Raw genomic sequence first — 14,502 nt, 5'->3', positions numbered from 1 at the left:
AACGTGGTTCTTGTCATCTACGTCTTTTTCGAACTCGTGTGTGCTCGGTCCTGCGTGAATTGCAACGTTATCGCAGCTTTCAACTATACATCTTGAGAGCGCCAGATATATCTGTTTACAGTCACTCAGCTCCGACTGGGCTATGCAGCTTGACATCAAAAGGACCCATGATTTTCGGGTAAAGATACGAATCCAGTCATGATCCCCAAAAGATAAAAAGAAACACGCACCAATGTATCCCCTCTCAGTGTTGGGGTCATGCATGCACCCGAACGCCAAGGGAAGAGGCCCGTTCAGGACCGTGTCCCGCGGCTTGGTATATGTGAGTCGTCTTGCCATGAGTCGCTAAGAAGGATTTATAGAGCCTTGCCGAGGATCCTATCAGGCAAGGGCTACGTTTGCCAGCTGATGTGCGTGCATGGATGTTGGCTATTTCTAGCCCTCTTTTGAGCAACGGCATAGCAATACTACTTGGGGGCTACTGTATAGATTAATATGATCTGAGCTTTCAAACAACTAGACATCTTGATGAGCCCAGAGAGAACCATGCTGGACTCCCAACAGAAAGGCGAGCTTGCCAATCCATCACATGATCTATGTAACACGTCCACCGAAGCGACCCATGTTAATTGCTTGGGTCGGTGATGACCAGCAAATCGCCGTTGTTGTATGTTTTTGCCATTTTTGGCGACTGCTAGCTTTTTAGCCCCAGGGCCGACTTACACCGGAACAGTATTCCGGTGCCAGGTACGTACACGTACGGAACGCTATTCCGGCTTCACCTATAATATGGTATTCTAGTACCAGCAACCGCATTCTGAGTATTAATAGCACTCAATAATTCATACTACAAAATCAAGATGTACTCAGCCACTCATCGTGTGGTTCGAGTTGTTTCTGCTCTCCGACCAACAACTCGTGTACTCCAACACATAGCCGGCCTAAATACTTCAAACCGTATATCTGTTCGAACATTCTCAGCTTCGACTTTATCACTTTCTAATATGAAGCCCGTATTCTCTCCAAAGGCTGTTGCACGTATGTACACATCTCCTACCCAACGTCAGGTTGACTGACAAGCCACAAGCTATTGGTCCATATACCCAAGCTATTAAGGCAAACGGCATGGTGTTCCTGTCTGGCCAAATCCCCGCCGATCCTCAAGCAAAGCTCACCGGAGGAACCATTGCAGAGCAGACGCATAAGATGTGTCAGAACGCCAGAGTTGTTCTAGAGGAAGCGGGTTCTAGTCTTGATAAAGCTGTCAAGGTCACGGTAAGTTGAGCATAGATGTGACTTTATCCTTTTCTAATCGCCTGGAAGGTCTATTTTAGGAACTTGGATGATATGAAAGAGATGAATGAGGTATACGCCGAGTATTTTCCTCAGAAGCCGGCTCGAAGTGCTTGTGAGTCTTCAAAATTGCCAGCTGGTGCAAGTATGGAAATGGATATTATTGCGCTGCAGTAAGATACGAAGCAACTATTTCAGCAGCTCAATAATGCTGCATATATTAGACAAAGTCGAAACCTGTCGTGAGTGTCATATTGATAAAAAGAGAGCCAAAATTACAGGCGACGAGACACTTGCTCAACTTGATGGACAGAACTATTACAAATATCAATTCACTCATTACCTCTTAGGAAAGGACAACGGGTACAATAAAGAAGGTGCGAGGTTGCAATAAGGTCGATTTAGCACGGCCCAACTCGTTAATTGGTAGGCGCTAGTCACGATCAATCTTCGGCTGGAGATCCGACCCAATGATAAGGAAAGGGCGACTCGAAATACAAATACTACAAAATGTGGCAAGAGTCAGCAGCCACTTGTTAGGTACCTATTTAATTCTTAACCCCGATGTGAGGCTACCAAACTCCGGCGGATTCTCTCAGCAACTGCCTATTCACATTGGATCTCAGTCAAGATTAAACCCTGCAATGGCATCGTAGACTGTTGCAATGGTGCCTCTTAGCGCTTACGGCTCCCAGATATTCGCCCATTTAGTCATGGCTATCATTCCGCAGATCTGCCATGCCAGCGGCACCAAGACATATTTAATCTCCCTCTGTCTGATTCCCGTCTTCAGTCGAGCTGACGATCGCATATACAACCGTTGTCTAGCGCAAACCGTCACGATGGCCTCACAAACACCCAAGACACCATCATCTGGCACTTCGGAGAGCGTTCATAGAACTCCACACCCCGCTGTCTCCTCTGGACGTCAAATCGGCGTCGCCACTATCCCATATGATCGCCCAGTGGCTCTCATGACCTCCGGTGCTCCGCTGTTGAATCCGCGTAGCTGTGTTACTTGTCGCAGACGTCGAGTCCGTTGCGATAAGACGATGCCATGCAGTAACTGTCGCCGGGCTCAGAGCGATTGCATGTACCCGGCTCCAGGTCGCGCCCCAAGGCATGCGCAGGCACAGATGCAGGTAAATCCTGCGCCAGCTCCAGGACACAGTGATCGCGAGATGGATCTAATGGAGCGCCTACGAAAGCTTGAGGGACTTGTCTATGAGATGAATGGTCAGGGAGGTGCTGGCGGAAATGGTGTAGAAGCAAGCACTGGCGCGCCACAGAAGACTCATATCAACACCAAGGACGGACAAAGTATTGTTGAAGCGACTCAGGAAAAGGTTGAACAAGATACTCAGAACCTCAGTTTCGAACAAGTTAACAAACAACTTGGGCGCCTGGTGCTGCATGAAGGAGATCCAACACCTCGATACGTCCACAGTGGCTTCTTTGTCAAGCTCAACGACGAGGTACTAGCTTACTATCCCGGTTTGTGGTCTGAGCTGACATCGGTAGCTTTCTGAAATTCGCAATGAGATGGAGACAATGAGCTCGCATGACGAAGAGGCTGATTTTGACGATGATACAACCCCCGAGCAATCGCCTCCTCAAAACTTGGGCACTGACTATGACCACCATAGCTTCATCTTTGGCTACAAGTCTTCCGACGTTGATCTCACGGGTCTTCATCCACTGCCCGCGCAGGTATCTTATCTATGGGAGATTTTCTTGGAGAATATTGAGCCTCTGGTCAAGGTCCTGCACATTCCTACAATGAGTAGACTTATGTCGCAAGTCAGACGAGGTGAACATGACCTACGCCCTGGTGACGAAGCACTGGTTTTCACTATCTACTATGCAGCTGTGGTTTCATCAGAAAAGCAAGAGGTAAGCCTTCAGTGCACACCACACAATATGTTCTGACATGCTTCAGCTCGAAACCAATCTCGGTGCATCACAATCTCATTTCATTTCTCAATTCCGTTTCGCACTTGAACAAGCATTGGCCAAATCCAACCTTCTCAACACCACCGACATGGCTGTTCTGCAAGCGTTCGTCATTTACTTGACTGTTGTCAAATGCCATGACGACAGCAAGTTTTGTTGGACTCTAACAAGTTTATGTGTCCGAATGGCTCAGGCACTTGGACTATATCGTGACGGCCAACAGCTTGACCTCCCTCCTTTCGAGGTTGAGATGCGTCGTCGTCTCTGGTGGGCAATTGTAGCCCTGGATATCCGCTCCGCTGAAGAAATGGGTTCGGATCTAATCATAAGTGACAACACCTTTGACACTCAGCTACCGTCGAATATTAACGACACTGATATCGATCCTTCTTTTACCGAGATGCCTACTCCACGCCAAGGTCGTACTGACTCGTCCATATGCCTTACACGATACGAAACAACTGCTCTTACCCGTGGGCTATTCGCAGCTGTGGCTCAAATGAAACCTGTCGATCCCAAACACGTCGAAAAGAGCCTGGAGGAGCGCGAACGCATGCTTATCGAAGTCTACGAGCGAATGGAAGGCAAGTTTCTCAAGCACACCATCAGAGAAGATGATCCCGTTTTCTGGGTAGCTTCTCTAATTTCAAGAATTTTGATGGCCAAGGTTGGACTCCTCATCTACCAGCCAGTTCTATTTCCAGGAACTGGCCCTGAGGCATCAAGAGAGGTCCGTAGTCGGCTGTGGCAATCATGTATCGAGATTGTTGAGTACACTCATATTCTCAACGTCGATCCTTCATGTCGACAGTGGCGCTGGCTGTTCCTTACCTATCGACAATGGCACGCCATCGCATATATGCTCCTAGAACTCTCTAAGCGACCGTGGGGGATTAACTCAGAGCGTGCATGGGAGGCTGCTCAGATCCTGGAATACGATCATCCAATCGAGGGTGCAAGTCACTCAGATCATACCGCTGTGTGGATGCCGATTAAGAGGCTCTATACTAAAGCCAAACGCCACCGTGAATCAGAGCTCGTGCGTCTTCGTGCAAACCCTGAAGCTGCCAGGCAACTTGACCGAGAGGATAGGCTGAAGCCCGTGCTGGAACGTATCGGTCCTGCCCCGGGAATGGAGACACGTTTGTCAGAGTTACGACTGCGCTGGAGGAAGACATTTCAGCTGGGGAGTTTCTCTGTTGAGGCACAATATAAGAACGTCCTATCGCATCCGGAGCAAAGGCCTACATCTAGTACGCCTGCAAATGTTGCCCCTGCAAACTTGCAGCAATCCCCTCAGGATCATTCACAGATAAACCAGTCGCTTCACGGATTTGATCCCACCGCGTGGCAGAACCTCCAGAGTGGCAATCCAGGTATAGAAATTTACTTTGAAGGAGGTAACTCAGATGCACAGAATCTAAATGGTCTGTATCCTGGCGGAAATAGCTTGGGAAGTTTACCGAGCATTGCTTCACCGGCTATTTCTGGGGTGGCCTCCACGCATAGGGCTGACAACGACCATCAAGCCATAGGGGACAACAGCCTTTCGCCATGGCCTGGCTCGGATATTTTTCACCACACGCAAGACCCTGGTTCTTTGGGCGACATGAACAACTTTTTCCAGAATAATTCTCTGTCATCTACCGATCTTGACTTGAACATGGACCCTGGAGAAATTGACGACATCGACTGGAAGAACTGGGATGAAGCTCTCAGAAGTTTTAGCAGACCGGATATGGGCCAGATGGGAGCCTCTGGGCAGGGAAGTTGGGGAGGTATGTAAGATCAGTAGGCAAATTCGATTTAAGCTCTGCCATGTGTGTTGACATGTAAACAAGACCAACACCCAACGACATGGTTTACAAGTAATTGGCTCCTTTAAGAAGGTTTATTGTTGAAGTCTATCATTGCAAGTCTACGTTGGTACGAGAATCGTAAGAACATATCATGCCCAATGGATTAGCATCTTCCGTGGAGGGCATGCTCTCGCCACTTGAGAAACCCTAAGATTCGAAGTCTTTTCACAGATTTCATGTATCTTCCAAGTTTACAGTGCTGTTCCAAGGCTCCAGCCGACAAGCCCTGCCTTCTTCATTGTTCCCCTCACACTCACAGCCCATAATCCGTGCCCCTTCCACCAGCCCTACACATCAACAAACCCATCACCCAAGAACAACCTCACTTCAACGCCATTATGAGACATCCAGACCAAACCAGTGGTTTCTGGGATTATTATACTGACGAGAACGGCTCGACACCGTATATGAAGCTGATTTTCTCCACAACTGATTTTTGGCTCACTCTTCATCTCTTCGCCGTCTACTCAATCGTCGCTTGTGTACAGCTCATCAAACACAGCCCACCGCCGGTCTTCAGATCAATCCAGCAAGACCCCAAGACCTCAAATGATGCCCAACAGACAATTACTCCCAAGCGTGCAGACGATTCGTTCTTGGACCGTTTGTCAAACTGGAATGCCCCAATCTCCGACGAGGAGCTCTCAGATTACCCATACCTATGCCGATTCTACGAGAACGAAACCCTCCGACTCGGTGCTGTTGTCTTGGGCAGCTTTTTCTATCCTCTGTATCTTGTTGTGCAAGCTTGGTGGACCTGCTGTCTTATCGCAATGGTTTTGCCTCAGTTTTACATCAACCAAAGCCATTTGTGGAAGTTCCACAGTCTATACCTTGCTTGCTGGACCCTCGATATTGTTCTCAGGATGGCCATTATGTTGCTGATCCAGGCAATGCTTATTTGGATGTTTCGTGCGCAGACACGGTACATGAGGACAATCATCGCCCTGCGTCTTGGTCCAAAAAAGGGCGAGGAGGAGAGTGAAGAAGAGGACGATGAGGACGACGAATATGAGGATGTAGAGTATTGTGATTCTGAGGATTCTCTTTCTTCTACTCGCGCTCAGTATACACCATCTTCTCCTACACCCAGCCGTGTAGATCCTTTGGACGATGGGCGTCTGGGTCCTAGAACTCCTTTTGGGCCCAAAAAGCCTCATTGGGCGTGTGATGCATGTTAGGCAAGGACAATTCTAAGTTCAAGCAGCTAGAATACCTTACAACTACACTTTTTGGCTTATTTCGCGGCTCTTGATGTCTTGTTGGTGACCAGCGAAGATCGTATGAGAGGTTTCATTTGAGTCAAACCATGAGTTTAGCACAATATTGACATAATGCCATCTGACAACGAAGTATAAGTGAATCAAAATGAATTACTCATCTGTCAAGAGTCAGTGATACTGATAACTGCGACCAGGACAGTTACATGATTAAATCACAACTTGGTTGTTGATTATATATATTGAGATTACTCGCCTCCCACACATCAAAAGCACCTTCGCTTAAGAAGCCCCGTTGGCTCAGTGGTAAAGCGTATCACTAGTAATGATAAGATCACTGGTTCGATTCCAGTACGGGGCAAGCGATTAATCTTTTGCTTTTTGTTAACTTGGGGCCTCTCAGCAACTTTTTTTCTGGTTGTTCTGGGGGCATTGGAAATAACTTTTATTTTTGGGTTTACTGGAAGTCAGATTTGAGGCATGGACTTGGGTGGCGCCAAGTGCTCCTTACCAACTGGCGTGTACTCAGCGACATGTGATTCTTCAACTGGGCAACAAGATGTTACTTTTCTGATTATGCCCATAGAATAATACTTGAGAGGCTCCTATACGCTCTCCAAAGCTTACAACATTGTGGATAGAGAAACCTGGCATCGAGAAAGTTGGTGAAATTTCAAAAGAGAGTTCAGTGTATCGAGAAAACCAAGCGACAACTATACGTCGATTTGTTCACCAACGACAATAACTGGTCCAGATGAGACTGACTCGTCAATTTCATCAATTCATTTTATCCATCATAAACTATGCTCAAGGGCCAAAGGCAAAACCAGAGATGTCTGTGCGTCCATCCTTACCCTCACTACCATCCGATATTTTGTTTGTTCGCCGGAACGTTATTGCAACTCGATCTCAACGAGAGACGGACATAAAGGTCCATATTGATTTACTTGGTAGGTGGTTTCATGCCTGTAGACTCGCCGGACGCATCGAGGGCCTTGGGCTTGCCTCCTCTGTAGAACCAGAAGAAACCAACGCCGATGAGGACAGCGCCGGCACCGAGAAGCTTGTTGCTAAGAAGAAAGCATCAGTACAATGACTCTCAGTTATTTATTCATGTTAATGCGCACTGGTCTCGACTCTGTTGAGGTGTCTTCGCTTGGTAAGGTTCGGTATCACGGAGGATACTCGAAGTGCGGAGACTTCGCTGAGCCGCAGGGAGAGGTCTCAGGGCGATGGTGGATCGAGCGACGCGAGTAACGAGGGGAGACATGTTGACAATTAAAGTATCTCGATAAAGTTGACTCTCAATAATAGCTTTGTCAGTTTAGACCCGCAGCTGTGGAGGATGAACGGAGCTAAATATCAAGAGGAACAGGAACAACTCCACTCGAAGCCAAAGCAAAGCAAAGCTCTTGATTAAAAACAGAAGGAAAGAGGGGGATGTGCTTCCATTTGCGGGGGAATTCGCGCCGTCATTGATGCGAGACCTGATACTGTATTGTGTCAAGTCACATCGTGGTATTTGGGGAGAGGTTGTAAGCAGCCACAGTACCACTGAGAGACTTTACAGGTACTGTACATATACATTTCTATCCCCGGATTTTCCCCAGACGGCAACTGAACCTAATCCAGGGATTGGATGGCTCCTGCTGTGTGCTGTGCCGCGCCCCTGATTTGGACTGCTTTATCTTTTGGTTGGAGGAAGTTGTCTGCTGAATGTCTTGAGTGTGAGGCCAAGTGCGGAGATGTCGACTCAGAATCGGCTGATGAATGTTGCATTCTTGACTAACTGCATATTCACTCACCGCCTCAATCGTCACAGCATTACAGGTTATACTTTTATCCTGAATCATCAATTGTCAACATGGTGATCCAGTATTGAAGTATCACAAGAGGTCAAGAATGGGTCCATTTCTTATCATTATCAGAGAATCCACTCTCTAGCAGGGGTCCATCTTCGGCAACTATCTTAGACTAAGGAAAGCTTGACCCACTCATTCTGAAGATCTCGAGATGAAGTTTCAAACCTTCCTCACGATGTAAAAATGACATAATTGAAGAAATATTCAACATTGGCGATCAATTCACCAACATCTGTTCTCATTATACTGTTTTTACTGAGAATCCTTCCGTATTTAGAAACCAACACTGATATGATTATTAACTGTGGTTCCGCTTGTCCACCAAAACGAGCGACAGTCCGCTTCTCAACAGGCTTGGCAATCTACAAGCCTCAAATAACTGCCTTCCTGTAGTTGGTGCATACAGCCCGAGCAGTTCCATGAGATCGAATCTTCTTCATTGATTCTTAAATCGTGGAGTACTTGAAGCTACAGTATCATAGTTCTTCGTATGGGTGTTGCAACAAATCATGGCGCAAGGTTGGAGTATTTCTGTCAATCTTCCTGATATCGCTATCCCATGCCGTTCTTCCAGCTGTAGCCTATAGAGCCGGATTGACTTGGAGGTTATCTGCGTTTCGCAATATCATTCATGAGCTATCATTATCTCTAAACTTACACATAGCCGAATTGGTAACCCTGCAATACATGGATGACATTGGACATCCACTGTCTAAGACATTTGCTCAAGTACGATTCAGACCACAGTGACGTAATGTTATCTATACCATCTATATAATAGAAGAAATTTCTTCAAGCTATTACAATACGCATTTTCAAGCTACGTTCTATGGATTTACCATGTAATCTCCCAGTACGAGAATAAAATGCTAAGAAGACATCAAATTACCATGTTTTGATGATCCACAGTGGCTTGTTCTTCAATAGATCAGCTTCAGCTACAGCTACAGCTACAGCTACGTATGCGCCCCTACCAACTTGCTTGATAAGCTTCAATTGAGGCCCTGAACTCAAGAACTGGATAAGCACCTGACCACTATTCACAATTCATCCAATGGATTTACTAAAGAACATAATCTTGTTCGAACTCTAAAACGTGTCAAAATCACGATTCTTCAACATGAATACAGGGTAAGCCCCTCACCAATTCCAAGCTGAGAAACTGAGAACCCCTATTTCCCACGTGCAGAAATCCACCCCCACCATCAATCAACAACAGTTTCCCTATTCGGTGACCGCCTTTAATTCTCCAAGTGTCCAGTCGCAGTTCCCCTCCACTTCAAACATCCATTCCCAAAGCTCAACTCGACCTCTATCCCTCTCCCTCCCATAACTCCTCCTCTACTCCACAATCACATAAACATCATGTCTCTCCACGTTCCCATGGCCCATCGCTCCAGGGATCAGGGCGGTGCCACAAAGGCCGTCATCCTGGTATGAATAGCTTCACCGTCTCAATCCCTACGTCAGTCAACAAAAGAGTACTAATCGCTTCCAATTTCACAGGTCGGTGGTCCTTCTCGAGGAACTCGCTTCCGCCCTCTTTCTCTCGACGTGCCCAAGCCTCTGTTCGAAGTCGCCGGCCACCCCATCATCTGGCACTGCCTGTCCTCCATCGCTCGCGTTCCCAACAAGCAGATCCAGGAGGTCTACATCATCGGCTACTACGACGAGTCCGTCTTCCGCGACTTCATCAGAGACTCTGCCAAGGAGTTCCCCGACATCACCATCAAGTACCTGCGCGAGTACGAGTCTCTTGGAACTGCTGGTGGTCTGTACCACTTCCGCGATGCTATTCTCAAGGGCCGCCCTGAGCGCCTCTTTGTCCTCAACGCCGATGTCTGCTGCTCTTTCCCTCTCGAGGAGATGCTCAAGCTTTTCAACGACAAGGATGCCGAGGCCGTCATTCTCGGAACCCGTGTGAGCGACGAGGCTGCTACAAACTTTGGTTGCATCGTTTCCGATTCTCACACTCGCCGTGTTCTTCACTACGTCGAGAAGCCCGAGGGGCGCATCAGCAACCTCATCAACTGTGGTGTTTACCTCTTCTCCACTGAGGCCATCTTCCCCTCTATCCGTTCCGCCATCAAGCGCCGCCTCGACCGCCCCTCTCGTCTCGTTTCCTACCCCTCTTCCGATAACCTCGAGAACAGCTACATTGCCCCCAACGACGATGACGAGGACGAGGAGAAGAAGCGCGAGGTCATTCGCCTGGAGCAGGACATCCTGTCCGATATGGCCGATAGCAAGCAGTTCTACGTCTACGAGACCAAGGACTTCTGGCGTCAGATCAAGACTGCTGGCTCTGCTGTTCCCGCCAACGCCCTGTACCTTCAGAAGGCCGCTCAATCCGAGTCCGCCGGGGAGCTCGCCACCCCCAGCGCCAACATCGTTCCTCCTGTCTTCATTCACCCTACCGCCACAGTTCACCCTACTGCCAAGCTCGGCCCCAACGTGAGCATTGGACCCCGCGTCGTTGTTGGCGCTGGTGCCCGTGTGAAGGAGAGTATCGTTCTCGAGGACTCTGAGATCAAGCACGACGCCTGTGTCCTCTACTCCATTATTGGCTGGGGTAGCCGCGTCGGTGCTTGGGCTCGTGTTGAGGGTACCCCCACTCCTGTCGGCAGCCACTCAACCAGCATCATCAAGAACGGTGTCAAGGTCCAGAGCATTACCATCCTGGGCAAGGACTGTGGTGTCGGCGACGAGGTCCGCGTTCAGAACTGTGTCTGCTTGCCCTACAAGGAGCTGAAGAGGGTACGTTTAAAATGCCAACTCGTGAAATTGATTACCTCGCTAACAAGCTTTTAGGATGTCGTCAACGAAGTCATCATGTAAAGGAATCTCGTCTTTAAACTAGATTAGTGCAAAAAATTGCGATCGTTACGTATGAAAGAGGCGTCAGATATCTGCAACCTGAAGCCATCAAAAAGTAATGGAGGATGTATATAGGAGTGATATCCAGGGAATAAATGAAGATGGTCCAACTTGGATCACATGAAGCGGGATGAATCAAGCGCATTGCCAAGTAAAAACAGAGAATCATGCATGGACTTGTATTCTGCCCAAGCCTTTTTGCCATATCCTTCAACTTACGAGCCGTGCTCCATGAGTCACAGTCTCTGCCACCTCTAATCTTGATCTAAGATCCAATATTTATCTAATCGGGGTATTCTATCATGCCACACCTTGGGCACGGGTATCTTTTCTTTTCCCACCATCTACCATACCTGAGCCGACGGACAAGAAATGAGACACATTGCTCAAACCGACGGGAAGGTATTTTCGTCTATTCGAAAAATGTACCAAGGAGATCCAGGTTATATATAACGCTGCTGCACAAATTTGCGTGGTTCGTATCTTCGTTCGAATTCATAACTGAAATTTTGAATACGTTTGATTTCGTACTCGACTGTATGATAACATCATCCAGTTGAAATATTAATCATCTCTCTTGAAGTTAGATTTGCTGGGCGTCCTGGGTAGCAGTGGTGTGTTTGGACGGCTTGTAGTCAGGCCCATCGGGCTGTCCATAGGGTTGAGACTCAGTCGGCTTGCTGCAAGGTTACGTGGGGTCTGAGTAGGTTCGATAGCTGGCTTCTCGAAGCTATGGATTTGGATTGGTGGAGGACGTCGAATAGCGCGATCAGATCCATTGTAGATCCAAGTTGATAGGAGTACGAGGAATGTACCAAGGACAAACTGCAAACCGTGTTAATATTTTAAAGCTTCATGACTCATCAGGGGTAACTTACTGTTAGTGACACCTCGAATTGAAACAACATGATGCTGATCAAGAAGCTGATGACGATGCTGATGCTTGTCGCAAAGTTCTTGACAATATTGTCAGCATCGCGAATTACCACGCTTGCCAACATGCCTCCAGCTGCTTGCAGCACAACCGCACTCCACACGACCCAGTTGTAACCCTCGAAAAAGCCATGCTCGCTGATGCCCTCGCCATCTTGCCATATGACACCTCCCAGTCCCGCGGCAAAGATGGAGTAGAAGCTGAGCTGGACATTTCGAATCCAGACGCTGGCTTGGGTGTGACTCTCTTTGAGGAGCTTCTCGAAATACACGCCAGTCAAGCCCGACACTGTGGCGGCCACCAAGACTGAGACCAGACCAACCGAGTAATTCATGAGAGGGTCCGGAGGGGGGATATCATGGTCAATTCCTTGGTAGGTAGCAGAGCGCTTGGAGAGATGGCCAGTTTGGCTGTTGTCGGTGGGAACGTGGCCCAGCTCGTGGAGCGAGCGAGGGAAGAAATGGTCCGTCATGTGGCGGAGAGGAATGTTGGAGGAGCTCGGTGATGAGTCGGCCTGAGGGAGGGAGACAACGCCTACACCGAGAGTAAGAATAATGAGAGCAAGCCAGCGCTTAGGTCCCAAGTGTCGACGCAGCAGGACAACACTGAAAAGGGCCGTGATGAGGATCTGCAGGTCAAGTCAGCACACCCATTCGGCGAAGATCGTTCTGCCAAGACTCGATGACAACCTGCAATGAGACATACCTTCAACTGATACAGCACTTGGAAGTGTACCGCATCCAAATTACCGACAGCAACATACTGCAGCATATTTTGCAGGGTGTAAAATGCAGCCATGATCGCAAGCTTCCACCCATCGCCAGCAAAGACGGAATTGTAGATTTGCTCGAAAAGAACTGTCGCTGGTGTCGTAGGGGCCAAGGTTTTGGAAGTATCGTATATAGCTAAAGAGAGAGAAACGGCAAGCTTGATGATTTCATTGAGGAAGACAGCGGTCGAAGTAAAGTAACGATGGTCGCCGGAGGGGGGCATTACGCGGGAGTAGTGCATGATCTGGGGCAATGTTAGCAGGGTCAATGAGGTCCCATTGGGATAGAGCTTACAATAATGAGGGCAGAGTTTTGAAAGGTCAACTATTATAGAATGTTAGCACCTTGTTTTGCAAAAATGTTCCTGCCATAGGTATAGTTGGAAATCGGACAAGGAAATCGTACTGTCGTTAACGCCCATTGCTTCTTACTCAGACCCAAGAAGACAGCCTGACTAGCAGGCGAGGCCGTGGGAAAAGCCTCCAAGATCGCCATTGTATAGTCGAGGAAAAGTCGATAAAGGAGTGCGAAGGGAAAAAGGAGGATATTCGCGATGTAAAACTGGTGAGTTGAAGTACAATGCGCTCTGAAACCCAAGACGGGTCCTTTTGCGACGCTGGCTGGGAGCAAAATGCAATGCGACAGCAAACGAGAAGCGAATGCGTTGCGATGACTCGCGTGCCGATTTAGCGAATCTAGACCCTCAAATATCTTATACTCGCTTGGGTAATAAAGGAATTTGGTATCGTTTCAGACAATTGCAATAACTGCGTTGCGTAAAGTCGATGCTCGTAGCTAGGTATTATCGTATCGTCGGGAAGTGTAAGGGCCCCTCTGCGATCGCAAGCGCGTGCTGCCGCCAAGGCTCGGGAGCCAAATGTCTTGGAAGAGTATCTTCACTGCCAATTCAACGTCGTGAGTCCGTGCTCGCCATTCGGATACCGAAACGTCAGGGTCTGCTTGATAAACAGTAGAAGTAATGCTGAAGGAAAAGAATGAATTGTCAGGAAGAGGAGAAGAAGAGGAGAGGAGAAAGAAAAAAGAAAAGGACGTTGAGAAAGAGGCGGGGAGGACCAACTTCAAAAAAGGAAGTCTCCGTCTGGCAATGGATACAAAAACCCTGGGGTAGGTGCGACCACAGGCAGTCGCAGTTGCAGTTGTAGTTGCAGTTACCAATGGAACCAACCTGAAATGGAAGGGAACCTGAAGTGAAGCCCCTTGCACTGCACTTTTAGAATTGACTTCCAATGGCTTTTCGTCTTTTGTCTTTAAAAATAGGAGACCATGCCATGCCATACTCAGCCAGGTAAGGCAGGAAGACATGTGGCATGGCGTCCATGGGTTCCCACTGCGCTAGAGGGCAGCTAGCTACTGCTAAGCTCTGAGGGGCTGACAGAGGGAAATCAGGGGCTAGAGTGGTGGGAGGGAGGGGCACTACCGGACAGATGCCTCCTTGCAGGTGTTTCTTTTTTCAGCAAAATGAGACTCGACTCATAGACGCCACATCTAATAACGAAGCTTCATACAGACGAGATAACATTGGTCAAGATTCAAATAGCTACAATTCCATCTTGCAGAATCAACCTCTTCTCTCAAACACAGTTCAGCTTCAGCATTGACTCGATACGCAATGACCACTAACAAGCAGCTGGAGCTTAAAACCCCCCTGTCCTGTCCAAGCCCCCCGGCCCCTTATTATCCTTGCCCACCAGGATACAACCCAGCCCATTTTCA

General features: G+C 48.1%; 5 protein-coding genes across 5 annotated transcripts; 3 read left to right on the top strand and 2 right to left on the bottom strand.

Moving 5' to 3' along the window:
• Positions 1-860: 860 nt before the first annotated feature.
• FIESC28_04029 (uncharacterized protein) lies at positions 861-1,470 on the top strand (the record flags this gene model as incomplete). Its single annotated transcript, XM_031158176.1, has 3 exons — positions 861-1,038; positions 1,088-1,275; positions 1,324-1,470. 3 exons carry the CDS (start codon positions 861-863, stop codon positions 1,468-1,470), a joined length of 513 nt encoding a protein of 170 aa, XP_031017765.1.
• A 665-nt stretch (positions 1,471-2,135) lies between these two features.
• Positions 2,136-6,286, top strand: FIESC28_04028 (uncharacterized protein; the record flags this gene model as incomplete). Its single annotated transcript, XM_031158175.1, has 4 exons — positions 2,136-2,768; positions 2,815-3,186; positions 3,233-5,024; positions 5,391-6,286. The coding sequence occupies 4 exons, from the start codon at positions 2,136-2,138 to the stop codon at positions 6,284-6,286; spliced, it is 3,693 nt and encodes a 1,230-aa protein (XP_031017764.1).
• Positions 6,287-7,268: 982 nt separating this feature from the next.
• FIESC28_04027 (uncharacterized protein) lies at positions 7,269-7,595 on the bottom strand (the record flags this gene model as incomplete). Its single annotated transcript, XM_031158174.1, has 2 exons — positions 7,269-7,395; positions 7,453-7,595. The coding sequence occupies 2 exons, from the start codon at positions 7,593-7,595 to the stop codon at positions 7,269-7,271; spliced, it is 270 nt and encodes an 89-aa protein (XP_031017763.1).
• Positions 7,596-9,552: 1,957 nt separating this feature from the next.
• On the top strand, positions 9,553-11,025 carry FIESC28_04026 (uncharacterized protein; the record flags this gene model as incomplete). Its single annotated transcript, XM_031158173.1, has 3 exons — positions 9,553-9,621; positions 9,694-10,944; positions 10,999-11,025. 3 exons carry the CDS (start codon positions 9,553-9,555, stop codon positions 11,023-11,025), a joined length of 1,347 nt encoding a protein of 448 aa, XP_031017762.1.
• Positions 11,026-11,628: 603 nt separating this feature from the next.
• On the bottom strand, positions 11,629-13,263 carry FIESC28_04025 (uncharacterized protein; the record flags this gene model as incomplete). Its single annotated transcript, XM_031158172.1, has 5 exons — positions 11,629-11,889; positions 11,943-12,626; positions 12,704-13,012; positions 13,063-13,092; positions 13,174-13,263. 5 exons carry the CDS (start codon positions 13,261-13,263, stop codon positions 11,629-11,631), a joined length of 1,374 nt encoding a protein of 457 aa, XP_031017761.1.
• Between the last annotated feature and the right edge of the window lie 1,239 nt (positions 13,264-14,502).

Source organism: Fusarium coffeatum (genome assembly GCF_003316985.1).
Source record: "Fusarium coffeatum strain FIESC_28 chromosome Unknown BRIP53273_contig_83, whole genome shotgun sequence".
NCBI classification, from domain to species: Eukaryota; Fungi; Ascomycota; class Sordariomycetes; order Hypocreales; family Nectriaceae; genus Fusarium; species Fusarium coffeatum.
The sequence above is the reverse complement of the archived record's forward strand: the minus strand, read 5'-3'. Positions and strand labels throughout refer to the sequence as shown.